Genomic DNA, 26097 nt, shown 5'->3' on the forward strand with positions numbered 1-26097 from the left:
ATGCTATTCCTGGACATGAAACATGCAACATTTGAATGTAATAAAAAAGAAGCCTACAGACCAACATTTTGGAAACTGTATTTTATTAAATATACAAAAGCTCACCACAACTGTAGAAAATTGTACCTTCATCTCAATATGATAAGGCTGGTTAGTTTCCTGCATCATTGGTAAAACAGTAGCCCAACAGCTGTTTTTCTCCCCAGTGGAGGGCAATTCTTAATTGATGGAGCAACAGCTGGTATTGGCGAGCAGCAGGAAGGCTGCGCAGTATCGCGAACGCACATCCGCTGCGTTCCAACAACCTCTCGCTCACTACTGCTGTTCTTACGAGAGGAACCCACCTATGGGCCTGGACTGACAACATTCAAATACCAGAAGAATTAAAACAATTAAGGCTAATAAAGTAATTACTACTTCTCAGAACATTGATAACTCAGATCTCTATTTCAGTACCATTTGTAGCAAACATTGGGTTCTATGTATGTTCAAGTTAAGTTCCTTTGGTATGGGGAATGCATTTCTCCTGATAGTCGTAACTGGATTTCGTAAATGAAGACATTATTTTTGTACTGAATTGTGTACACTTACAGAAAAAAACACGGTAGTGTAGGGAGGGCACATCTGAAAGCCAGACTCTAGCTAGGTGGAGAGTACAAGATAGTCTATAATCTCAAGTACTGGTTACAGCAGAAATATGTAAACATGAGCCATCACAACACTACAAGGCGGCATTCCTCTAACATGACATAAAGCTTAAAATTTAGGCTACTAAAGTCTATAAAATCTAATCAGGCAAAGATGTTCTCATTATTTAGCTTCATGGAATATACTCATTGTCCTTACTAAATGAAATTCAAGAAACAGTATACACAGCAAAAAAAACCCCAAATATTTTAAAGAATATACACTCAATTATAAAAATTAACTTTATTTCAAGGCAGTAGGTTTTACTTTTAAAGGTTAGTGAGCTCTGAGTACCCCCTTAAGTGCAATTCAAAGCTCAATTTTTGAAAGTAATGCAATGGTGAAGTCCACACTACCATTTTGGATGCTTAACTAAGAAGAACTTCAGAGACTTTGAATAAAAGCTGGGGGAAGTCAATGCTTTCTGAAAAATCCACCCTACCTCAGAGCACTACTAACATTGCCACTTTTCTCTGAAAATCCTCCGTCCAAAAGCACGTGTTTTACGTCAGTATGATGTGAAATTCGACTAAGCTGTGTTTTGCCTTTGAGCATATACACTTCCAAATGCCTCAGCCAAAGAAGTGTACGTGATACATGACTCTGCATATAAGAAAAGGCAGCAGAGGCAGGGATTGTCAGGGACAGGTACACACACGGATTTCCTAAGGACGGCTAATCACAGCCCGTGTGACAAAGCTGGCACTTTCTCCATAATACACAAGGTGCCCCAACTGTCAGTGAGGCCTTGCCAGGTCTCAACTCAGGCAATTACTAAGTGGGAACAGGTACAAATCTGCTTATTCACTGACTCAGAATCAATACAGACACTCCAAAATGCTTTTTCTCTCTCAAAGTCAATTTCATTGACTTCCTATAAACAGCATCATGTTTTTCATGGATAATGTGTATCACCAACCACATTCAAGCCCCTTCCCCAACTCCCGCTGCACACTGCTGGACTGTGACTCTCTGTAAGCACGCTGCAGTGACCAGGACAGAAACGCACTCAAAAAGTTTCTAAACGTGATTCAGCGCAAAACCCACCACCTCCTTCTCACTGCTGCTTCTTTGGTGGAACGCGGGATTTCGCAACCACAATGGGAACTACGGAGAGCAACCCGATGAGCAAAGCCCAGAGAGGGCGGTAGAAGAGCCAGCCGAGGGAGATGGTCAGGAGCGACAGCGAAGTGGCCATGCAGAAGGCAAATGCTTTTAATCCAACGTTAACCAGATCTCTGACAAGAGGAAACCAGTCCACTGCAGAAAGAATTAAACAGATAAAGCAGTTGACAAGACAGTCATTTAAAACGAAGTCTTATCCGTGCCTAGGATTTGCACACTAACTATGGCAATCTAAAGAGAGACTCTAAATTATTTATCAAGAGCACCAGATAAGGCATTTCAGCAGAGCATTGTCAAGGCATTTAATAATTAACAGCTAAACAGCTAAGACAACGGTATCCTCATCTCTTCAAACAGGAAGTCATCCAAAATTAGGTCTGAAGTCTTGTCCAAGGCTTGAGACGCAGAGTAGACTTGCAGCTATGGAACAAGTCTACGGCAACTGATACAATATGCTAGCACAAAAATTAATTTCTGGCAAGAATAAATCTTGCATTAGCATGTATATGAACAAGGAAATATAAAAAAAAAAGAGAGCACACCACTACAAAGCAAATGATAGCTTTGATGTCTGAAGTTTATACAAGTTGGAGGCACCATCCTGCTTTTCTTTATGGAGGCACCATCCTGCTTTTCTCTAAGTTTTTATTCCAACATTTCTCTAGGCTAAAAGGATAAACAAAAAACCTTTTTTGCTGTGTGTTCACAGTAATGTAGAGTAACCAGACACAAGGACATGTTACTATAGAACTACTGAGCTGGGATCTTCTGAGACTCACAACAGATATTTGCATATTTTTTTTTTAATATTCACAAACCAACCATCTGGTTCCTGTTCACCTGCAATTGCCTACAGCGACTTTCAGATCAAACCCGATCTGAGTTCAAACCAGATTCCTCCTGATCTTCAAATTAATTAATTGCATACGTGAGCAAGAGAGGAGCTCTCTGGGGATTATGATCCTATTTCGAAATCATTTTACCATTCTGTGAAGAACTTACCCAAAGTGTAAAAGATTCGAGTCATTAGGCTGATGCCTACAAACATTGCCAGCCAGCCAGCTGCACGGAGGGCCCAGGTCTTCATGGTGTTACTCTCATGCTCTTTCTGAAACACCTCCTGGAAGCAAACACCATTATATGCAGCCTGTTTCTCCATTTCTTTTGAGATCCTTTTGATTGCAGTGTCTTATAAGCAAATCAGACCTGACAGCATTTTAGGAGTACAAATTCTCCTGTAGAAGCTATATTGTGGCTTGTTCTGCAGGGTCTTTTTGTGCAGTACTGCTGAGCACTACAGGAGATTTTGAAGTGCAACGCAAGGGAAACCAGCATTTTTCTAAATTAAGACAGCTAAACAAGCATTGCTTGGCACACTATAGCCATGGGCAGAAAGCACACAGGTTTGGCTGCAAATGGGTACGTGTATGACTGACTGACTACTTGTACATACAAGTGCTCTACGAATTATTCATTTGTAGCGAGTTAATTTCCAATGAACTAAAATTGTGCCTAATGAAGATTCAGAGCTCATAGCAGAGAGCTGATTCTACTGCTACTCTCTTCCAACTCAAAACAAAAGCTTCTTTAACTGCTTTTGGGAGCTCCTGGAAATTCTTGACATCTGGGATTTTTGTTGCAGGGCATGAAACAATCATTAATGGAAACAAACCTACTAAAAGGAGTAAATGAATCACCAAATTGCTGGAGCATGCAGGATTTATTGAAGCATAATGCTCTGCCTGAAGGTTCTTTCTCAGCCAGAATAGCAATAAACATTTCAAACAAGCCTAAACTCCTGTTATTAGAAGCTGAAGAGAGGATAGCTCCTATGGTTTGTTTAATTAAAGCCTGATTTTTACTATTTTTACAAATGACCTTTTCAAAAGTACATGCTTGCCCATGTAAGAGGGAAACTACTGAAGAGCAAATAAAAGCAAAATGAGAAGGCACAGAATGCAAAGGATGTTCAGCAGCAACGCAAGGGGATTTTAAAAAAATATAGCTACTTTAGCCACACTTCCTTTCTAAAATTAAAAAAAAAAAGAATAATTATAGCCAAATTTTGTACTGCTAGTGGGCAAAGAGCAGCATTTTGCTGCAACACAAAGAACGTGCAGAAACCTGGAAGGCAAACACAAGCTATAGCACATTATCCTAGAAAAAGGAGAGAGAAAACCCAATGTTTCCATCGAGCATCTCCTCTTCTAGAGCAGGTCTCAAGGAGAAGGAGAGCTTACTCCCCTGCCACTTCTACACTACCATCTCCAATTTTAACCCTTCACTAGTACAGTGCGGTACCTCACCTCCACAGAGAGCTCCCCAGGGTACAGAATCTGCAGGACATCTCCAGACTTGGTATGATATGGAACCAGCTGATCACCTCGCTGGCGAGCAATCACAGTCACCTTGGAAAAAAGGGCAAAAATATTTACTGGTTACTGAGTTGGGAACAGAGTCTGCGAAATACAGAAACAGCTGAAGACTCACCTTATCAGCAGAGCCTAAATGGGGGTCATCTCCACTCAGACCTGCATAGAAGAACGAGACACGAAGGTCTCCTACCTACAAACAAGAGCATATGGGAAGTCAAGAAAGATTTCCTTACAAAAGGGAATCACAGCAAATCTGCATGGGAACACTCTTTATGTATCAACATGTTTTCTGAAGATTTCTATCAAGCCAGAATGCACTCAGAACGATTTCCAAGCTGTACTTCTTTCAGGCCTAGCTGACAGCTAAAACAGGACAGCTCAGATGCTGTTTGCAATACCCTCTCTGATTTAGCTGCAGAAGCATAGTAACGCCAATGAGATCCTGTGTTCATCTCTTGTCATTTCATCTTTTGGCAAAGGAGGGCAGGCAGCGTAAGCTGACAACAAGCTATTTCATTTTACTCTGTTCAGTACAGCCAGGCAGAGGTAGAACCCACCTCCCAGCACCATCCCATGTCTTTCCATTCAAAAGCATGGCAGACTCAAGAAAATAGAATACAAAGAAGGAGGATCAGAAGCTTCCTTCAAAAGGAGCGCTCGTGCTGAAGAACTGTACTAAGAGCGCTATCCTGTGTGATGGTCTGCACTCCAATTTCTACATAAACAGAAATGGGACATGCCCCAACTTTGTTTCTCATATAATAGTAATCACTGCTTTGGTTTATCTTTCTCATCTTACTTCTGGACGCCTGGGGTTCTCACTATGGTAGAAGTAATCTCCTCCCCGGGTAACATCAGCATGTGGATCCTCAAGGTGTGACAAGCTCAACTGCTTGAAGTCATCAATTTTATCCACAAGACCTAAGCAGAATAAAGAAACAAGGTCAGGCCTGGTGTCTAACTTGGAACAGCAAGTTTGCTGGCTGGCTTTCTGATTATCACTTGATGTGGAAGGAACTGCTGATGGAAAGTGGAAAGTCCACTGCTGATGTAACAGCAGACACAAAGCCAGTACAAAGCAATCTTACCCTTGGAAAGAAAAAAGCTGCCAATCTGGACACTAGGAGAAACAGCAGTGAAAGACTCCACAGCCATGGCACTGAAGAACAGAGAGAGTCCTTGATTAGTCTCAGAATTATGATCAAACTCTTGATTTGCAGGATATAATACACAGCACGTAAAAGGTATTACGTCAAACATCAGGAGAAACTCAAGGAGCTAAATGGCTGTCATGATGTGAAAACAAATCCATCAAGAAAACTGTGTTGAGACTTCACAGTGTTGGAGCCATTAAAATAAGTTAAGACAAGATACAACTGTCTCATCCCCTGGCCCGACCTTCAATTCACTCGACAGGATTTCACTAGTTTTTTCTGTACTGAACCTATAATGGGCTGAAACGGAGTTCAGCTTTTAGGCAGCTGTTCAGTGGTCACAGAGGTTTTGAGTGACAATGAATTAGTGACTTTCTTAGATATTTCCTGCAATCTTTAACTGCATTCATAAATTTTTTATTGAGTTTTATTTCTAGCCTGAATTTATTTAGCTTCTGCTATCAACTGCTAGATCTTACCTGCGAAATTAAGAAGCCTAGATCATAAACCTTCTCGATATAAAGGTACTTTTATGTCATGGCCAAGTTAATTAAATTCCAAACTCAGGAATCCTTTACTTACAGACTTGACTTCACTCTCCTAAGTAGTACTACTAGAATCTGCTTGGCAGTAAACAACAGATTTTATTTTCATAAATGTCTAAGTTGCATAAAAAGGTAAGATGGAAGGAAGAAGACATGTAGTACACACTTAAAACGGAGTCTCATTAATGCTAGGCATGAGTTCTAACATTCCGCGGCTCTGCAGACACTGCGCTGTCTCCCGCAAGTATCCACCACAGTTACGCTCAGTCTCCTTGGTTTGTACCAATACGCTCAGATGAAACGTTCTTGGTGCAGCACCTTTAAAATTACGTACTGCAATAGCACTAAATAAAAAAAGTTTGTACTCTCCATTGGAGATTTGCATTTACTGGCGAATCCTTGGAGAATTTTCGTTAACAAAAAAGTGTGCATGGGAAGGACAGGCAAGGCAGGTATGTCATCTGTGCATCCTCTTTTCCATTATCTCTCATCTCTACAAGTCTGCTAGTGGGGACTTCTAATCAAAACCACACAGATTTTCATTTTCCCTCCCGAAGTAGTACTTCCAAATAAAGGACAGTGTATTTGGAAGTTCTGGAGATTTTGCAAAGTTCAAAGTTTTGTTGAAATCCTGGTCCTACTATCTCCCCAGCTGTATTTTTCACTCGCACACGATGTTTTTTGCCAGATGGCATCCTGCATCCTAAGGAACCAAGCAGGTGCTGTGAGAAGGACAAGCCAGCTAAAACTTAGCATTAAAACCGGCACATTGTAGTGTAACTAAAATGCAGCAGATGAAAGATACACGAAAAAAATAGTGCACGGGCGATGGCCACAAATAAGCCTGTAAGCTCAGACATGCTAGCTTAGAAAAAGCAGCATGCAAGTGGCGTGACGAGTTCATGGGATACCTGCTGTTCTAACCCTGCACTTGTAAAAGAGGAAAGAATTAGTAAAGGACTGCACTAATAAACAATAAAAGTCAGAGAGGAACCCACTCAAGTTTTCCTACATGGAGACCACATGGCCCAGAGGTAACAGAATAGCCTGATGTCCAGCCATTACTAATGGATAGCTTAATTCTGGTTCCACCAGGCAGCTCTGAACTGCTCTCTAATCTCTCTAGGCCTTAGTTTTCTCAACTACCAAAAGACCAACAGTTTCCATCTACTTCACTGGGTCATGAAGACCAGTCATTTAGCTTTCATCCTTGATGAAAAGGGACAGAACTAGAGAGACTGTGCTAGGTAGTAAATTACCTCGGGTTTTTGTGTCCAATTTCTCGATCAAAGTTTCTGCTGTTCACAACTTCTGGTTTCCATTCGGTATCTGAAGGAAATAGATGTGAAGGTTGAGGAAAAAATGGGAAAAATTGCCACTCAGATCTTAGTTATTGAAGACACGTTTCAATCAACGAATCAGTTCTCATTCACACTCACAGTAATATGTGGTAGTCTGTACTGATACCTAAATCCATCTTCCTATACTTAGAAGGAATGACAGGATTTAAAAAAAAAAGGATTTTAATGATAAAATTGTAACTCAGCTTTGTTCAGTGGGAGTTTTGCTGCTGGGTTTGATTTCTGGCTCCACTCTTTGGGAATAATCTGGTTTTGTGAGGGAAGGCTGTGAGCTCTGCCAGAATCAGCAAATTCCAGTGCAGTCAAGCAAGAGATAGAGACGGTACCTGTGTGTGCCACTGTCAAAAATGCTGCCTTCATTCAGGCCACAGCGGGCTTCCCACATTCCCAGAACACATTCCAGTAGGTTTCTTATAACACCTACAAAACTAGAGTCTCTTTTTTGAGTAGCTTCCATATTAAATATAGCTTATTCTGCTTCTGTGAAGGAGTAGAGAGGAAGGAAAGAGAATTTGGTTAAACAGTGGAGTAGTGATCATTGTAAGGAATATTCTGGTGTACTGCATACGTGGCAAGATTTGGGTCGGAGCGCTGCAGGGGTGGCCTCCGTGGGAAAAGGTCAGGGGCTGCCCTGTGTTGGACACAGCTGGCTCCACATCAAACCCAATGCAGACCACAGCTGAGCCCATCAGTGAAATTTGGGGCACTTTTGTGAAAGTATTTTTAAGAAAAGGCAGAAAACACCAAATGGGGGAGGGAACAAAAAGGAGCGAGAAACAACAGAGGGAACAACAAAGTCTGAGGAGGAGGTGCTCCACAGCAAAGCGGATATCCACTACAGCATGGAGGGAGCTCATGCTGAAGCATGGGAAAAGTGTAAGAAGGACAGAGCGGCAGAGAGAAACCACCCTGCACTGACTGTAAACCCACCACCACCACTTGCTGCGTCGCTAAAGGGAGCGAGTGTAACCTGCAGCAATAATGAGGCAGGGGGCAGGGAGAAGAGTCTGGAGTGAAGCTGAGCCTGGGAAAGGGTAAGAGCAAATGTGTTCACCAAACATCCCAATCAGTAATTAAATATTTATTTTGACAATAAATTAAGTATTTTCCCCACATCAAGTCTCTTTTGTCCATAACGGTGAAACTGGTAAGCGAAGTCCTGATCTTTATTTCAACTCACAAGCTCTCTCATTTCTGTTCTTCCCAATCTCTTACCCGGTCCCACGGAGGGGTAGAGTAAGTAAGTGGCTGTGGGGGCACTTGGCTGCCAGCCAAAGCTAACCCACTCCATCCAGTAATATACAGACTTTTACTGGACAGAATCCATCAACCCTGAGAGGGCAGTTGGTTTTTTAAATGGCATTTCTTTTTGTTCCCTGCCACTGTAACGCTGTTTTTCACAGCTCATAACCACTAGTGCTACTTCTTATGTATCTCCATGCTGCAGGGTCCCATGCTTCACTGAGCTGGGATAATTTTGTGATCACACCCAGAAACTGCTGCACACCCACGTTACACATCCACGTGCTTTAATCAGAGATAAATGAAGCACAGAAACCAATCTCCAGATCTACGATGACTCAGAGTATTTTTTTGCCACTGGGTAGACCAGAATAATGCTCTCAGTTCTGCTCTTGCCAAAAAGGCATTTGGCAAAAGCCACAGCACACATCAAAAGGTTTTCATTAGTTGGTATCAAGACCTAAACAGACTCTCAGCAGGCTGTTTTACAGGCTAGAGCTACGCTGCTCTTCCCTGTCTATTCTCTTCTCCTCATGCCTGAACACGTGCCCAATTACCCCACTTCTGAAGCGTAATCTCAGGCACACCTTTGAACACACTCCATCTCTGCCCATCTCCCATCATTGAGGACATTATGAATCCTATCTCCAGAGCATCCTATCCCTGGATGCTGCTCTGAACCTCTAGGAGTTCCAAGACAAGCCTTTCTGTAGTATTTACGTGCTAACAGCACACCTCCTTTCACCTCAGTTACCTCAAGAAAGGGAGGTCCAGACATTTGTTTAGGAAACAGAATTTTTGCTTATTTCTTCACATTCCTTTCATTTCTTTCCCAACAAGAAAATACAGGGTTTACAACAAAAATCAAAATACACACAAATAAAAGTCCAAAGTTACATGCACAAAAGGGACTTTCTGTTGACCAACTTACTGTATGAATACTTTGTCTCTTTCTTAATCTCACCATTCTCTTCATATTCCCTGCAGAGAAAAAAAGTGGGATGAGAACCAAAACAGTGCACACACCCCCCTGCTCTGGGCAGAACACACGTTAAAACGAAATGCACAGACAGCTCACTGGCAACACAAACTCACCTTTATAAGTAAACTAACCCTTCTCTGAACTACCTATTCTGAAGTCATAGATTCACCGTCCAAGGAGAAAACTACACAAAATGCTGAACAGCCACAACCCTTTGTGGCCAACAAGGAGGTGTTAGCTAGATTGATGTAGAACAACCAGTATTAAAGACAATAATACAAGCTGACCTAAATCAACAAGTCTTTTACAGACATTGCACCATAACCATGTTAAAACTGATAAGTTATTTTTCGCACCTTCACAACCTCTGACACTTTTTTTTGTACGACATGAAAGACAATTAGAATATGAGTTTTGTGGAGTCGGACCTACATAATAGCTAAGAACTTTTGTACTACTGTCAGTGGAATTATTATCAACAATAGAAACATTTTTCCCCTTCTGCTTGCAATCATTAGCAAAGTAGATAACATCTCATTACATTACTACATTCTAGTGTATGTTAGGCTGCAGGTATCAACCAGGCAGGTTTTGGGTCAATGGTTTTATCAGAGTTTATTCTGAAATTCATAACTGAAACTGTTGGGTTTACTTTGTTTTCTAAAAAACATGAGGACCCCTTTGGGAGATTTTAAAAAACCCAAACAACCAACCCATCAAAAAAACCCCAACAAGTAAATCATTGTCATTGCAGAATAAAGGAAGAAAGCCAAGGGAAATATGATGAAGTTTCTGGATTTAGCAAACATCTTTTTGTATTTCCTTTCTGAGGACAGGAAAAAAATTAGCTTGAGGATCCATGATCAAGTTTTAGAGAATGGCAGCAGGAAGGGCTTAGCAGATGGAGGGAAAAAGAGGGTTATCAAGTTTTATTTGAAAAAACTCAAGACCAAGTATTTTGGGACAATGGTTTTGATTCTGCTAATCAACTAGCAGGCAGGGAGAATTATGGAGGTAGAGTTACAGAAATACTGATGGGCAGAAAGTACATAGAATCATAGAATTGTTTAGGTTGGAAAAAACCTTTAAGATCATCAAGTCCAACCATAAACCTAACACTGCAAGTCCACCACTAAAAAATGTCCCTAAGCACCTACACATCTTTTAGATACCTCCAGGGATGGTGACTCAACCACTTCCCTGGGCTACCTCTTCCAATGCTTGAATAATAAATGAATAAATAAAAGAAGTTTTAGGAACATCAGAAAGGATAGAAATCAACTGAGTCTTTGGGAAAAACACAAGTGGTTTGGTTTGGTTTTTTTGTTTGTTTGTTTTTTTCTTTTTCATAAATTGGTAAAGATCTTTGAATTCTGTTGACAACACATATGACAGAAAATAGATCAATTGGCTCTGGGGTGGCCGAGCATCAGACAACAATAATGAAAACTGCTGCAGCATGGAGGCCAAGAAACCCTACACGAAGTTACACAAAATTAGGAAGTGGAAACATTTGACAAAAGGCCTTGGATGTTACCCAAATTTTATCAGATGTAAATTCTGCAGCATTGACCAACTACATGACCTGACATCTCCGAAGAAATTAAAGTGATGCTCTAAAAAAATCCAAGAGCTCTAGAATTCTCCTGCCATAAAGACTTGTTGGGTTTTTTTTCTTTGGCTTTAGGAAGAGAAACGAAAAATGTGATGGGATCCTGTTAATACGACACCTTTATAAACAACTTTTAAAGATTTCTTTCACTTACGTGGAATCTTCATATTCTACCCATTGGTACATTTCCACGTTACGCTTAAGTTTGACAGCCTGGATGGAGAGCCCATAGCTGGGATCAAACAAAGGCTATTTAAAAATTTAAGAAAATACAAGTCAGTATAAATACTATACCTCACAAACTCAAACACTGCACTTTTATGATCAAACTCATTTACATACCTCACTGTACATAGTTAGAACAATGTTACACACCGTTGAATATAGAATGTTACGAAAGACAAAAAGGAGCATCTCTTTATAACACTGACAAATCTAACTTAAAGAATCACCATCAAAAATTATTGCCATACTGAAGAGTAAAACCAGAAATGCTGGCTAATGGTGTGCAGGTTTAAGTGTTTAAACCAGGGGGGAGATGTTATTTTGCTGGAAGCTCCAGTGCTGTGTTACCTGTTGCAATGCACGCTGACCACAGAAAACGACATTGCTACTGAAAAGTCAGAACTTGCAGAGCCTCTGTACGGCAAGAGCCTAAAGACTTTCCAACATCATGAACACACAAAGGGTTCCCTGTACGCAGAGGAACCGAAATGATCCACCAAAGGCAGCGGGAGGGTAAACACGGCTAGACGTAGCATGTTGTTTGGGAGCAGGGAGACCAAGGCTGTATAGCATCTCCCTGATGCCGGGCCAAGAACCAAACTCAGGTGATAGCCAGCAATACTTAGAGGAGAGAAGCTATGTGTCTTCTCGCTGGATATCAAACATAACTTTAATTGGCAAAGACTCTTCCTTCTCTCCAAGCTTGAAATACTTATATCTTCAAGATACTATTTTATTTACCTTAGGTGTACTAAGAGCACCAGCTAAGTGCACCAGTCTTCCTTCATTCTGCTGAAACACACTGTGGATGCTATCAAGAGAGATCACAAGAGAAAGTCCCTCATCAAGAGATTTGGCTGTCCTTAAAGCTCGTCCCTGCAATTAAGAAAAGCAAAATCAAGTTGTGGAGAATCAATGGTACAGCTGTATTTTGTGAAAGAGGTTAGCAGACAAGTGATCTGAAGACCACAAGGAATGCTTGTACACTCAGCCTTCAAGGCATATTCTCAAAACACACTTGTACTTCTCTTTCTCTGCGCCTGACACATTTCGGGGCAGTACTTCTTACCCATGCAGCAGGACCATTAACATGGACTAAGCTCCTCAAACACACATAGATTATTCCTCCAAGGGTCCAAAGTTATTGCTCTTCACCTCTTACCTTGCTCACTGTTTATGAATAACTGCAAAAATTATGCCAATTATGGTCCTTTTTCCACAGACCCATATGACTACTTGGCAGAAGTTTTCCATACCTTACCATATTATGGTGCACTTTCTCCTGCAAAGTCAAGAAAATTGGAAGTAGTTCTCTTTCCTCTTGTAGAGGTATAAAAGGAAGTCTTAGGCAAAAATTCAGAGAATTCTGCTACCCCATCCCAAAACTGCCAAAAGCATGTATGTTTGCAATGGTAGGGCATTAGGACTCCCTGTCTAAAACGAAGACATAAAATAACACTGAGAATAATTAACACCCTCAGTTTTGCATCATGGAGTATGAATTCCTTCAACACAATTATAACACTTGAAACGAGGACCTTATGTTATCCCAAGAAAAGAAAGACGACTGGAACACGGCTGGCTCAAAAATCCTCTTCCAACAATACTACCACCTGTTTCTGCCCCAGCTCACAGGTTTCGGATCTTATCTCTCATCACACACTGCCACTGTCTCTACTACACTCGGTTCTACAGAAAGACTATCTGTGGCCCAGTGATTTTACTCTTCTGTTATATCCCAAGGATAAGCACCAGACCCTTCAGACATAACATCCTCTTCTCATGGATGAAGTAATAAAGCTTTAATGTGATCATTCTAGTAAGCTTACAAATGCAAAACTAATTGAATGTCACCTCAGCTGTGACATTTTAAAGCTGCGTATAAACACTGACAGTATTCCACTTACTTCATTGGTAAAAAGAAGGTAGAAAGACAGAAGAAATGTCACAAGTCCCATCAACATGCCTCCAGAAGTCTCACTGAGCCTCTCCAGGAACCCTGGTTTGGTCTCACTTGAGATTTTAACATGGTCTTTTCTGCTGCCTGTGTCAGAGAACTGTTGGAGACAAACAAAAAAAAATGCAACATTGGTGTGACAGGGGAAGGCATTCTCTTTCAAAATAAGTCTTTTAGCTTTGTTAATACTGCTGCTCTACAAAGTTGCACCTCTTGCCTTGACCCGAAATTTTCCCATGCTTATTAAATGCCTCATCAAACTTTTGATACCAGAAATACAGTCAATAAATAAAACTCAAGCCTAAGGGAAAAAACAATTGCTATTACAGTGGTTCAACATGTTTCTTCAAGCTTTCTTCAGTCTGCCTCTAGGTTCCCTACTGGTGTCCACGCCCGGCATTCAGGCCGTGACAAACTGAGTAATGCTGCTGAATTCCAGACCAACTAAAACATAGCTATAAATAACGAGTTACGTTTCACCTCACCAGCCGTTAAGCGCCTGCATACTTTAAAAAAGCTGCATCTAGAGCAACAAAAAGAGATGGCTGAAATTAAAATCGCTGCTGCCGTCCTGACGAGCGCCACATGAACGCACGACAGCCCCGGGCTTTATCTGTGCGTGCACGGGCTGTGGGGAACAACCAAGAAGGAACTTCGGATCACGCAGCCCGGACAGGAGACGAAGCTTCTTTTGCTCATCTCCAGACGCCGAGCGGGACGTGACAGCGACAGCGACAGCCACCGCTCCGCGGCACCAGGCGCTGCGCGGGGCCCCTCGCCTCAGACCGGCCACCCCGCGGGAGCGGCCGGCGCGGGAACGGGCCCGCCGAGGGGGCCGCCCCCCGCGGCACGGAGCAGCGGCGGGAGCAGTCCGAGCAGCACTTACGTTCCGCAACATCGTGAGCCTCTTGCCCTCGCCGGTTGACAGCCCGGAGCCACCGCAAGAGCCGCAAACAAGAACCTGCGCAGCCACCGCCGCCCGCGGCCGCGCCCTCTCAGCGCTCGCCCGGCCCTCCCGCCGCCGGGCCGCCCCGCCCCGCGCCGCCGCTGCAATGCATGCCGGGACGCGTAGTTCCCGCCTAGGAAATGCAGCCCTCCGGCCCCTGGCGCGGGGCATGCTGGGAAGTGTAGTCCGGCGCTGAGGCCGAGCTCGGCCGAGCCGCTGCTCTCTCCTCCCATCGGCGTTCGGCAGGAGGTGCGTCAGCGGCCGCCGGCGGCCAGGGAAGGCGCTTCCGGAGGCGGGAGGTCACAGCGTGGAGCAGCGCGCCGCTGCCCGTTGCTGTGGCGGTGGTCGAGGAGGAGCGGCGGGAGCGGCGGGGCGCCGGCGGCATCGGTCTGCGCGCGAGCTGCGGCAGAAGGCACCGTACGGCTCCGCCATGTCCTACTGCAGGCAAGAAGGTGCGCCCGGGTGTCCTCCCAATGTCACGCTGCCGGTGCAGGCTGGGCGGGCTCGCCCTGAGGTGGCGATTCGAGGCGGCTGCCCGCTCACCTCAGCCCATGGAGGGAAGGCGCAGCCTGAGGGGAAAGCAAGTGCACAAGTGGCCCGCCCGCGGGTCGTCTGTGGCGGCGGGGGGAGGGCTGCCTCCCCTCCCTCCTCCGACCTTTCTCCTCACGGTAGGCGGGAAGCCGCGGCGGGGCGGTTGGCCGTGAGGCGGGACAGGGTGCGGAGGGCCTCCGCCGGCCCGCGGGCCTCCCTGCGCTGCGGCGGCGCGCCGGGCCGAGGCGGCCGGCGGGAGGCGCGTCCCGGCCGCAGGTAGCGGCGGGCGCGGGGAGGACGTGCCGCCCTGCAGCTGGTTCCTGGGACTTCCCCGCGAAATGGCCCCAGCGGAGCCTGTCTGCGCCTCGGGGCGCCTGTTGGAGCTCGCCGGGCTCTGCCGTGGAGCGGCCGAGGCAGGCGGGCACGCTCCCTGTCGCTGGGCGGAATGGTGTCCTGGCGTAGGGGTTACATTTCTACCAGCTTAGCTTAAGGGGCCAGAGGTATGGGGTTTTAACTTTTTAAGGAAAACGTGGCAAACAGACAGGGTGGGCAGAGTGCGAGCTATATGTTTCTGTCTCTGTACAAGGTACCGTGTTGTACGGGTTGTGGTATTTATAAGGCTGGACCGCTTCATGTCCTGGGGGATGTATTCCCCCCGCCCCGCTTAAGTAGCATACAGTGACTAAATGTAATGTTTCAAACTGGAAAAAAAGCCATTCTGTAGTTCCAAATGCCATTGTGAAACTATAAACTTTGGCACACTGCCGATTATAAACTGTGATGAGGTAGCCATAACCTATGGACCTCTTTGCTTTATGGTTTTAATTTATTTGTTTTAACAACATCTCAGATCTTTGCAGGTTGTCTTATGGTGTCCTACAAAATTACAGTGACTGGGGTTAGAGTTCATATGTTTCTAGGTCCTTTATGTAAGAAACCATTCTGCATTGTAAAGTTTGTTGGAGTACAATGCAGAGTTGACAGAAAAGGGATTCTTTTTTAAAAAGGGTTTTAACTGTTTCTCAGATGTGTTTAAATGCATATTGATTATTGAGCAAAGTAAAGGGAGTTGCTGAACATCTGCTAGTTGAGGTGACGTTGAGGGGTGAGAAGATATTAATTTCTAATATGCCGAGTTGCTGTAGTGGCCTCTATGAATTTGGAGAAGGAAAGAAAGTTCAAATAAACTTCTTGGTGAACTTAACATTTTTTTCAGCTCAATGAATACTCAGTTGTGTGTACAGAAGAGTTTCAGCTACTGTTCTTTTTTGCTTGTGCCTGCCTCAGTGTTCTTTAGAGTTTTACAGAGTTGTTAGAAAACTCTACTCGGGTTTCCAGCTAAACCTCTCCCCACCCCGCTACAGAACGTCTTTATTAATGCAAGAGTAGCACAACAGCAGGAAGCACGCTGTGTTGTTTTTCTATCCTTGGTAATGTTCACAGCACCTTTCAATATAGTTGGTTCTACACTGTTACGGTGCTCCTCAGTATTTAATTCAGACAATTACTGTAAAATATTTAATCACTCTGTAATGGAGACTACCATTATTAATAAGTATCCTGTTGAATGCTTTCCTGTAATTTAGTATAGTTTTTCTTTTACTTTTTTTTTTGTAACCCTTTCATCTGGGTTAATCTTGGTAACAGAGTAGTTTGAGCTTGTTTTGAAACAGCTTGTCAACTTCACAGTTCAATGGTCTGTACTGTGATCTGCAGCCATTACAGTATGTTGCTGTGAAAATTGGAACTTTAGAAGAATAGAATTTCGGTTGTGTACGTGTTCCTCTGAACCAACTACTGTTCTAATTGAAGGCGGCTGATAAGTACACCAGAATTCATTCACTATTAACATTAATGCATCATGTCGAATATCTCATTACTTTGTGGTGTTCAGCAGCTTTGTAAATGACTCCTGCTGTCTCAGCTTTCTCTGAACTGTTGCTTATTGTCTCCTATATGGTAGGAAAAGACAGAATAATATTTGCGACTAAAGAGGACCATGAGACACCAAGCAGTGCTGAGCTGGTTGCAGATGACCCAGATGACCCTTATGAAGAACAAGGTCAGTAGTAAGCAGAAGAATGGAAGTAAAGAGTGATACGTCACATATATCATATTCTAACAATCTTAAAAAACAAGAACAACAAAAAACAAACCTTGTATGAAGTAGGAGCAAATTATTCGTTCACTTTTAAAGACTGAGGGCAACTGGTTATTCAGTAGATATACCAAACACCCAAACTCTTAGCAGTTTTGATTTCCAGGTGAGGACATCACAAATGACATGCTTTCCTTGCAGTGAGTTTTGTTTCTACACTTTTAATGATCTTTCAAAGTGGCCTGTTGAAATGCATCAGTTGATGGCTTATAGTTTTGGTTAGTAGCCAGAGATATCCAGAAGAAAATTTTCCTTCCTTTCTTTTATTAACAAAGTTAGAGTTTAACCAGTGAAAATTATGGTTGTTTTTCCACTGTTTTAAATGATGAAGTGCAATTTTCAGAGAAGCTGAAGTGGGTTACATACCACTGTCATTGATGTGAGTTGCTCGCTTGCCTGTATGTTGTTGAAATGCCGAATTTGGTGATCGCTGAATATCCAATTTAATATAAATTGTATCTGACTAATCCTGTACAATACTAGTAGTGATCTAATCAATAACTAGTAGTAATATCTTTCAATGGCACGTGACAGGTAAGTTCAAATTACTCAGTTTTAAACTCTAACCATCTTGCCTTGAAAAGATGTGAGGTAAAGTTGTCAGAGAAGATTCCACGTCTTATATGAAGTAGATCTAACCTGAAAATGGAGATTTGAGAGCAGAATATTTCTGAGATCAAGACTTGTAATATTCTGATTGCACAGAGAATGTTTTAGGTTGTTTATAATGGGGAAATGAAATCATCTTCCTATCATGATGATTAAATAAATTTGCCCTAGGTTAATAAATCGTCATGAACATCTGTGAATTTGGGTTAATTTTTTATAGTTGCCTTTAAGCTTACAGATCTTTTGGCCGCTTCAGTTTGTGTGAAGTGATCTCATTGCTTTCCGCTCAGCTGAGATTGAAGTAAATTTTGTTAGAAAGTGAAAGTCACGCAAGTGGCTCTGTGACCTTTAGAGGGCAGTGTTTAAGCACAGTTTAGCAGCTGGAGCACACAGGGTGGCTTTGTTAGCTGATATGGCATGTAGTTTAATTTGAACCATATCTTCCCATGTCATTACAATAACTTTTTTCATACAATTCATAGATTTCTGTTGAAACGATTTTGCATTTACCTGCCTATCTTGGCTTCGTTACAACTGTGTGTAGTCAGTAGATACATCTAAAAGTTTTGCTTATTGGCAGTGATGTGTCTGTTAAGTTTTATAATGACCCAAATGAGAAAAATGAGAGAATTTCAATTTCAGAAAGGTGTTTAAAAACTGCAGTTTAGTATCTGTCAAGAATTCTCCTACCTCATATTTTCAGGTAGGTTGTTCCCCTGGCTAAGACCAAATACCTAAATTGCCTATTTAGTGGAAACGTACTATGGTTTGGGATTTGTCACTATCTTTGCCATGGGAATGGTGCTTCAGTCTCTGCAGATTTTAAGTGGAGACCGCAACAGACAATAAAATCTGTGTGGCATTTACATCTGTTACTGCCTTGTCCAGGATGGAAGATGGAACCTACAAATGGTTCATGTGAAGTAGTTCCTCCTTAGGTGGAAAACAGTGTTGGAGGAGAGCTCGTTTTTAAGACTATTTGCTGCTGTCAATATGCTTTGTGGAAGCGAAACAAAATCGGAGTTTTTAACTCCTGTCTCAGGCAAATTTAAATGCATTATTGGTCTGTTAAGTGAAGAGTTAACAGCCTCTAATGATCACATGGTGCAATTAAGTTCCCATTCCTTTTCTGTGGCCTGTGGCTTTTTATTTCCTCTGAAAAACTGGAGACTGCTTGCGAAATAAAGCAAAGAAAGATACTTTTTCTAGATACCACATCTGGAGAACATACAAACCCTTGGAGATTTTATCATTCTCTGAACGGTTCAGTCACCTTGTGTGGTGTACAGCTGAACAAAGTGGCTTGCTGTTTAGCTGAATAAATTCACGTATGCAGTCTGTATCGACGGTACGTGTAGTTGTTTGAAGTTCACCTAGCTTCCCCCTTACAATCGTTTGTGGTCTGTGGTGATAATATTCTGTTAGTAAAAGGTGTCTGTCTAGCAACAGCATGTGGATGCATATTGGTCCTATAACCAAGCATCTATTTTTGACACTGGCTTTTAAGAAGAAAGGGAAGGGTGCCTGTCTCGGATCTGGCATGATAGAGAGACATACTACAAAAGCTTGGAATGTGAACATAGAAAACAATTCTCTTGGCACTTCTAAAGAGGGAATTCTCTTCCTTCTGTCTCACACCCCACCCATTCACCCCAAACTACTCTTTTTCTGGTTGTATGTATACCACAAGTATATAGTCTTGTGCCGTATATTGGAGTAATAAACTAGCCAAAATTAAAAGAGACACGTCCTCCTTGTTTGAATGCCATATTCATTAATTCCTCTTGTGTGTTTTGCTGGATACGGAATGGCCATGGTGAGGAGGAGAAGTGGTGGTTTTTTTTCCTAGCAATCCTGTATTTACAGCATGTTAGATCAGTTGCTTCCTAAGCTACAGAGCAGGGAAGAAAACAAAGCCAGAAGCTAGTTATGTCAGGGACACCTTACAGTGAAAATGTGTGTCTGTGTGATTCAAAATGAGAAACTTCATAAACTCTGTTTAAACACTGATAATCAGTTTGGGTTGGTGGTTTGGTTTTTTATTCCCTTTAGCATGTGGTGAGTTACTGCCATGTTTTAAGGGTTCTCTGAAAACTTCTCACTTGAACATTCTGCAACTACAATGCATCAGATCAAAACAGAGAAACAATTGACATATCACAGAATGTAGCAGCAGCTAATGGGAGGGAAATTTGTCGGCAGGAAAGACATATGGGCAAAATGTTTTCGACTATGTTGAAATGCAGAAGCTATGACCTGTGTGGTTTTTATTTAAAAGATAATTGGAAAGGGCTTTGCTGTACATAAAGTTACATGCAGGCTTTCCTAATTTAGCTTCTACTTTGAATAGGAGACTTGGTTTCCAGTGTTCAACTTCTGTGGCATACTTAACTATAATAATTCTTTTCATCTTTTCTGCTGGGCTGTACACAGAGCAGCCATATCTGGAAAAGACTACATTTATTATATAGATGTACTGTAATCTGTATTGTTTTCTAATACAGCTGAAATTTTTATTTGAAGTTTTGTTTTTTTGTAGGGGCCTTTTTCATATTTCAGGTAAGCAAGTAGTTTGGTATTTTTGAATAGTTCTTATTTTGCTTCAGGCATTAACAGATATTAGTCTTTGAGCAGTCTGCTTTAGTCAGTAGATCACTGAGGAAAACTTGTGCTCTGTTTCCGTTGGGATAAAATGAAGTTGTATAGTATTTTTAGTTTCTATCAGTTACGAGATTTATTTATTTATTTTGTTCTATCAGTTATGAAATTTTGATAGGCAAAGTGTTCGTGGCTCACTTTAAGTCAAAAATATTGAAAGAAATGAAGCCATGTGAGATGGGAAGACAGACAAACCAGGGTACATTCCAGTTAGCATTTCATATTGCAGCATATCTCAAATTTCACTGTATGTGCCTTTTAACAACTGTGGCTGATGGAAACAAACTAAGAATTCATTTGGAGCAATTTTGGAGTAGTATTCTTACTGTAAAGCTTGTCTCTGGTCTTGCGTGTTGCAATGGGAGAAGTTAAATGTGAAAGATCCCAGTTTTCATTGAGATCTTTGCTCCCATCAGTTAGAATAGTTTCTTATTTTATTAGTCTTATATGTAGAAGGCATTAGTGAGTTTTATGTATGAAAAGTAATTTTTATTAGCATTACATCTGTGATAGGAGAGTTGGCTAAAAGTGATTATAAAATTGCACCTCAAACACAGTTGTTGCTGTCCTCTCCCTTGTCTGTTTTTCTGTACTTTTTCCTGTCATCTTATTTTAGAGACAGTTTTGAAATGGTTTCCACTGAGGACTGACGAAGCAAAACCCCTAATTCTTTTGAGAAAGAACTTGATGAATGATCAGATGTGCAGGACTATTTTTATGACTGTTGATGTCCCTTTCAATCCTGCTTCCTATGTGTCTATCATCTTTGTGAATCACTGGCAGATAAACTTGTTATCGGAATGTTTGCGTATAACAATGGAAGAAACTTTTCTCAGAACAGCAGTGGGACTTCACTACAGCAAGTACAAAGACAAGTGTTGAGATAAATGCAGATGGGCCTGCCTTCATCCATGATATTAACAGATCCCGTGAGCTAGGAGAGGTTAGGTTGTGTGATGTCAGCAGTCAATTGCTAACACAAGCCTTGATCTGCTATGACGTAAACAGGATTGTTTTTTCTTCCCCAAACACGGTCTCAAGTATTGTGACCTACTGGATCAGTGAGGTTCAGGCTGCATTTGAAAGAAGTTTTAATTCAGTTTTAATTAAAAAGAGTAATCCCATCTATTGCAGACTTGCGATTCAGGGAGAGTGATGGACAAAATCTGTTTCCATTTTAATTGTGGTCTAAGCTAGCTGATGAACTTAGTCATTGAAGTGTGCCTTCTGCTGTAATTATCAGCGAGGAAATGTGTGCCTTATTCATGTGTATTTTGTTTTGTTTTTTTTTTAAAGCATGGTTTCTGCATATATAACATCCAAAATTGATGCTATTTCAGAGATCAAATAGGTGAAAATCCATGCTTATGTAATATACAAGAATGTACTGTTTATGGGATAATTCTTAAATTGTTAAAATTTGCATGCTTACAAGGCAGTTCTGATCCTAAAAGGAACCATTTATTTTCAGAGAATTATTTTGGAAGTAATTTTATTGCTGTAGTGTCTTGAGGAACATTTCAAAACTCCTCGTATTTTTTTTTTTTAAGTATTAGAAACATGGCTGTTTAAAACAACTGGTTGACGTTAGTGAGGAGGAATATAGGACTTCAAAATCTAATTTATAAAGCAAGCTGTATTTCTTCTACACGGTGCGATCAACATCTTTCTGCTTTATGTCATCCTTGGCAATAAGGAATCTGGCACCAGCCATCCATTTCCTTGTCTCAGAAGTTCTGCTTTTCCTCCGGGCATCTAGAGATGCCATGATGCGCTGTACTAGATATATCTTCTCAGTACAGTGATTATTACAAAGCTATCTTGCCAAATAAAGCATGATCTATGAAAAATGACAGTAGTACTGTAGTTAACTAAATCATGCTAAGGAGACTGTTACTTTCTGTAATGAAAAGGAAACTGATCAACACAGATTTGACTGACTCAGTGTAATTTTCTGCTGAACTGCATTGACTGAATTAGAGCACATCATTGATGAATTGCAAATCAGAGTAAATTTTTCCTTTCACTCCTTTTAATGTAGCAATAAATATGATTGAGCTGCTTTTGCTGTATAAATACGTAAGATTCACGATATTGTGGCCTAGAGTCCAAGGAGTTGCTACTGGGAGTGAAAAGTACATCTGGAACTTCACGATCCCACAGCACAAAGGCGTTAAGTAGGCTTACTGAATTCTGTGAGAGTATTTTACGTAACATCGAGTTACATCAGACCCTAAATATAATTTCGTGTTCGGATCAGAATTAATGCAGCTTTATTCTCTGACAGTGGTATTTTCATAACTGCTTCTAAAGGAGAAGTACTTAAACTTCATGTTTATGCACGTAGTGTTAGCTTTTGTAGAAACTCAGCCTGGAGATGAAGTTAGGGAAGTCTGCTAGAGAGGAGGAGAGCAAACTGTTAAAGTGGAGAAGAAACCAGCTTGGATCACAGCTCAATATTCCTCTTGTTCTTCGTGGGTGAACACAAGTACATGCATGTTCATGCAAAGTGGTGAAGGGGATGGAGATGTGTTGCTTTAGAGCAATGCATTAGAGACTCTAGAAGCCGACACAACCAAGTCTGTTATATTCCATTTCTATTCCTGGCTGTTTAAAAGGCTTTCTAAAGCCTATAGAGGAAATGATTTCTCTGGCTTGCTGCTTGAACTTCATTGTGCAAATCAGTTGATGTCTCAAGGAACATGTGTCCATTTAAATCTTCACCTTGCCATTCCATCACTGAAGTATTTCTGTGATGACTTTAACTGTTCCAGAGCAGAAATTGACAGCTGTTCCAGTTTAGAGTCTAAAGTGAGACGTAGCTCGCTTTTGGTTGTGATCTAAAGCACAATTTGGTTTCTGGGAACCAGACACACTGGCATAATCTCACTATTCCTTGTTTTCTGTGACGTGACTTAATCTGTGTCTTACAAATAAACTGATTTTCGGTTTTGTAATTCTGTTTTTCCAGTTGAAGTTTTAAGGGGGAAAGTTGTGGGTTAGTGTTCCAGAGTTCACTTAAAACAGGAAGAATAATGCATCCATCCAACTTGATTTGAGGGAATTCTAGTCTTAATACTGGAATTAAATTCTTACAACTTGTATGACACGATTTTAAGTCTTGCTTGTTCCTCTGACAGAGTCTGGCAAGTGAATTGACTTGACTTCTATCTGTTTCGCAGTTTCCTTAGAATACGATCAGTGGTCTGTAGCCCAGGGAGAAAGACTTAATTCAGGCATGGGTATAGAACTAATTCAGGCATGGGTATAGAACTAATCTCACTTGTGCCTGGTAAAGGATCATACAGATCAGAGAGAGAAACACACTGGCCAGGAAGTGAAAGATGTTTAGCACCCTAGAATCTACAGAACTAATGTGGCGTTGTTAGTACTTCAGCTTACATCTGCAACCTAGCAGCTTTCACTGAATGGAATCCGTTTTTGGAAGGAGCGCTTAACTGTTCTTCTCTCTTGTTTGTTCAGGATTGATATTGCCCAATGGAGATATCAATTGGAATTGCCCATGTCTGGGTGGAATGGCTAGCGGTCCCTGTGGGGAACAGTTCAAGTCAGCCTTTTCTTGTTTCCACTATAGCACAGAAGAAATAAAGGGATCAGACTGTGTGGACCAGTTCCGTGCCATGCAGGAATGCATGCAAAAATACCCAGATCTTTACCCTCAAGAGGACGAAAATGAAGAAAAAGAGAAGTCAAGCCAAGATTTGGAAGCTACTCCTATAGAGGCTTCTGCTGCCAAAGAGGAGAAGGGATCTAGCTAATGAAGATGCAAGGAGGCTGTTGTCTCCCTTTCTCATTTCAGAGACATGGACTTTTGCAGTATGTCTGTCTTTTGAGTTGTCAAGAAATGTTTCACCATTGTTCTATACACTGTGTCATAGTAATTAATTTATTGCTGAAGGAGAAATCTCAGTGCTGCAGCCTTGCAAATAAATACTGCTACAAGAATGAGTGTGTGTATGTATTGCGTAACCTGCTGTCAGACACAGTTAATACTTTAACAGCTGGTTTTTCCCTCAAGGCCTCCCCGAGTTTTGACTTGAATAATGTCTTTGAATATATAGAACTTCCAATGAAAATTCCACTAGCACACCAGGTCTGTCTTCATTTCAGTATGTTCTGATCAATAGCTGCTCTTTTCTAATGTATTCTGTTCTTTTAATAGAAATTGCATTGAGTGATTGTTTTTCCTTAAAGACTTTTTTGCCTGAGTGATACAGGACGTTGAAAATCACCTCAATCAAGTACTTGTAAAATATTTTCAGATAGTCTGATTAGATTATGGTTGCATTTTACTACCAGCACCAGGTAAGGACTGCCAGAGAAATGTTGAAATGTGTATCATCTTTGATTTAATTTACTTACTGTAAATTTACTTACTGGCTTTTGCATTTTTAAAAACGGTGTGTTGTACAACCATTGATAAAGATAAATGGAAAGAATGTTGATCACTGGCTTTATTTTTGCTCTGAAACCACAGTTTTTGGATTGCTTTAGTTAGTACCTGCTCCTTCAGTGTATAGACAGGCTCTTGTAAAATACTTTGAGAATACAAAATGTTACCTGATGTAATGATCTCAGAACAGATACTGTGATTTAAGTGCATATTAAAAAGCAAGTACTTTTTACCTTCATTGAAAGCTCCTGTATCTGTGGTGTGTTTTTCTTGTTAACGCTGCATGGATTTAAGATACTCCTCTGCATTGTAAGCAGACTTTGAATCAATCTGTGGGCTGTGAACATCAGTTGCTTCAGCTTGTCCGATTTTTATTCTTGTCCCGTTCTTTTCTCCTCAGCCGCAGGCAGGAAGGCATAAAAAGTGTAAAATGTTTTCAGTAACTACAGCAGACTGTGGTTGTGGATCATGAACCAGCAGTACAGAGGACCTGAACAGCTATTAAAATATTTAAAAATTACTTTTGAGGTGCAAATAATTTAATAGTAGTTCAATATAATTTAATATCTTTGGATAAGGGAATGCTACATTGTTTTTCTTTCCTCACAAAATGTAGGCTGTGAGAATTGTATTACAAAACAAATTGTACCTGTGGCTTCAGTAACTGTTCATTGCAGGGTGGTTTGGTTTCTTCCTTCTTATGTGTTGGTTACCTTAAACAAAGCAGAAATAGCTGTAGTGGCAGTAATGCAGCCCGGTAAGCCTTGTCATGTTTAAACACTTGCCTGTCTCTGCGAGCAGCAGTCTTGAGTGCTCAGCAACATTGATTCCATACAATGTTTTGATATCTTGTGGTTTGCATAAGTTATTTTAGTGTTAATGATAATGCTTCTGAATGTTTGAGGGGAATTTCTGTTAAATTTTACAGTGTGTTTGAGCTGTTTGTATTGCGGTACAGCTGTTGGATCCTCAGAAAAAATCGTAGACAATTAAGTGGCTGACACATACTCACTCCTGAGGGCACGGATAGCAGGTACTCTCAGCATCTGTATGCTTTTAAAAGAAACAAAGTGTGACAGAGCTTCTCAGTGTGACTCTTTCAGGCGTTGGAAGACAAATGCCAAGTTAACCTGAGTAAATGGGCACAAAAGCAGCAGTGATAAACCTTGGCACTTAGGCAGTTGGACCATGAAAATGAAATCTTAGGCAATCAGATAAACACTGGGCATGGAATAAAAAAAAAATAAATCACGAGCACCCGAGCTTTTGGTTGTTCAAATGGAAATCCAATGCGTTGTGAAGGGGTGCTCTGTTCTCAGAACGGTTTGCCTCCTATTTTTTTTCTGCTCTCCTTTTCTTTCCCACGTTATCTCAATGCTCTACAGGTTTTGGATCTATCCTCTCTAACAGTATTTGTAGCATCTGTGTGCAAAACACAGAATGCAAGAACCCTGGTCCTACAGTAGCTGGGGACCTGAACCTACTGCTGACCGAGGGAACTTGCAGCATAGAATCT

At 41.5% G+C, this 26097-nt stretch overlaps 2 protein-coding genes across 2 annotated transcripts; one reads left to right on the top strand and one right to left on the bottom strand.

The window, feature by feature from the left end:
* Window positions 1-38: 38 nt before the first annotated feature.
* On the bottom strand, window positions 39-13324 carry TMEM43 (transmembrane protein 43). The gene is made up of 11 exons (XM_009982922.2): window positions 13216-13324; window positions 12050-12184; window positions 11238-11332; window positions 9421-9470; window positions 7146-7215; window positions 5276-5346; window positions 4987-5108; window positions 4303-4377; window positions 4119-4220; window positions 2815-2932; window positions 39-1947 (listed from the first exon to the last, which is right to left on the bottom strand). Exons 1-11 carry the CDS (start codon window positions 13270-13272, stop codon window positions 1745-1747), a joined length of 1098 nt encoding a protein of 365 aa, XP_009981224.2. The 5' UTR covers window positions 13273-13324; the 3' UTR covers window positions 39-1744.
* A 1269-nt stretch (window positions 13325-14593) lies between these two features.
* CHCHD4 (coiled-coil-helix-coiled-coil-helix domain containing 4) lies at window positions 14594-24248 on the top strand. Its single transcript, XM_086618999.1, has 3 exons — window positions 14594-14663; window positions 16706-16804; window positions 23651-24248. The coding sequence occupies exons 1-3, from the start codon at window positions 14642-14644 to the stop codon at window positions 23944-23946; spliced, it is 417 nt and encodes a 138-aa protein (XP_086475125.1). The 5' UTR covers window positions 14594-14641; the 3' UTR covers window positions 23947-24248.
* Window positions 24249-26097: the final 1849 nt, after the last annotated feature.

This window comes from Tauraco erythrolophus, chromosome 12 (assembly GCF_009769465.1).
Source record: "Tauraco erythrolophus isolate bTauEry1 chromosome 12, bTauEry1.pri, whole genome shotgun sequence".
Taxonomy (NCBI): domain Eukaryota; kingdom Metazoa; phylum Chordata; class Aves; order Musophagiformes; family Musophagidae; genus Tauraco; species Tauraco erythrolophus.

What these genes read in the sequence shown, in the direction of transcription:
- TMEM43 (XM_009982922.2), bottom strand. Translation starts at nt 13,272, where the DNA reads ATGTTGATGGGACTTGTGACATTTCTTCTGTCTTTCTACCTTCTTTTT. An exon ending in ATTTAGGCTCTGCTGATAAG is followed by an intron (nt 4,221 to 4,302) that starts GTGAGTCTTCAG and finishes CTTTTTTCCAAG; the next exon opens with GTGACTGTGATTGCTCGCCA. An exon ending in CTGGGGAGCTCTCTGTGGAG is followed by an intron (nt 2,933 to 4,118) that starts GTGAGGTACCGC and finishes GTTTGCTTCCAG; the next exon opens with GAGGTGTTTCAGAAAGAGCA.
- CHCHD4 (XM_086618999.1), top strand. Translation starts at nt 14,642, where the DNA reads ATGTCCTACTGCAGGCAAGAAG. An exon ending in GTCCTACTGCAGGCAAGAAG is followed by an intron (nt 14,664 to 16,705) that starts GTGCGCCCGGGT and finishes CCTATATGGTAG; the next exon opens with GAAAAGACAGAATAATATTT. An exon ending in TGACCCTTATGAAGAACAAG is followed by an intron (nt 16,805 to 23,650) that starts GTCAGTAGTAAG and finishes TTGTTTGTTCAG; the next exon opens with GATTGATATTGCCCAATGGA.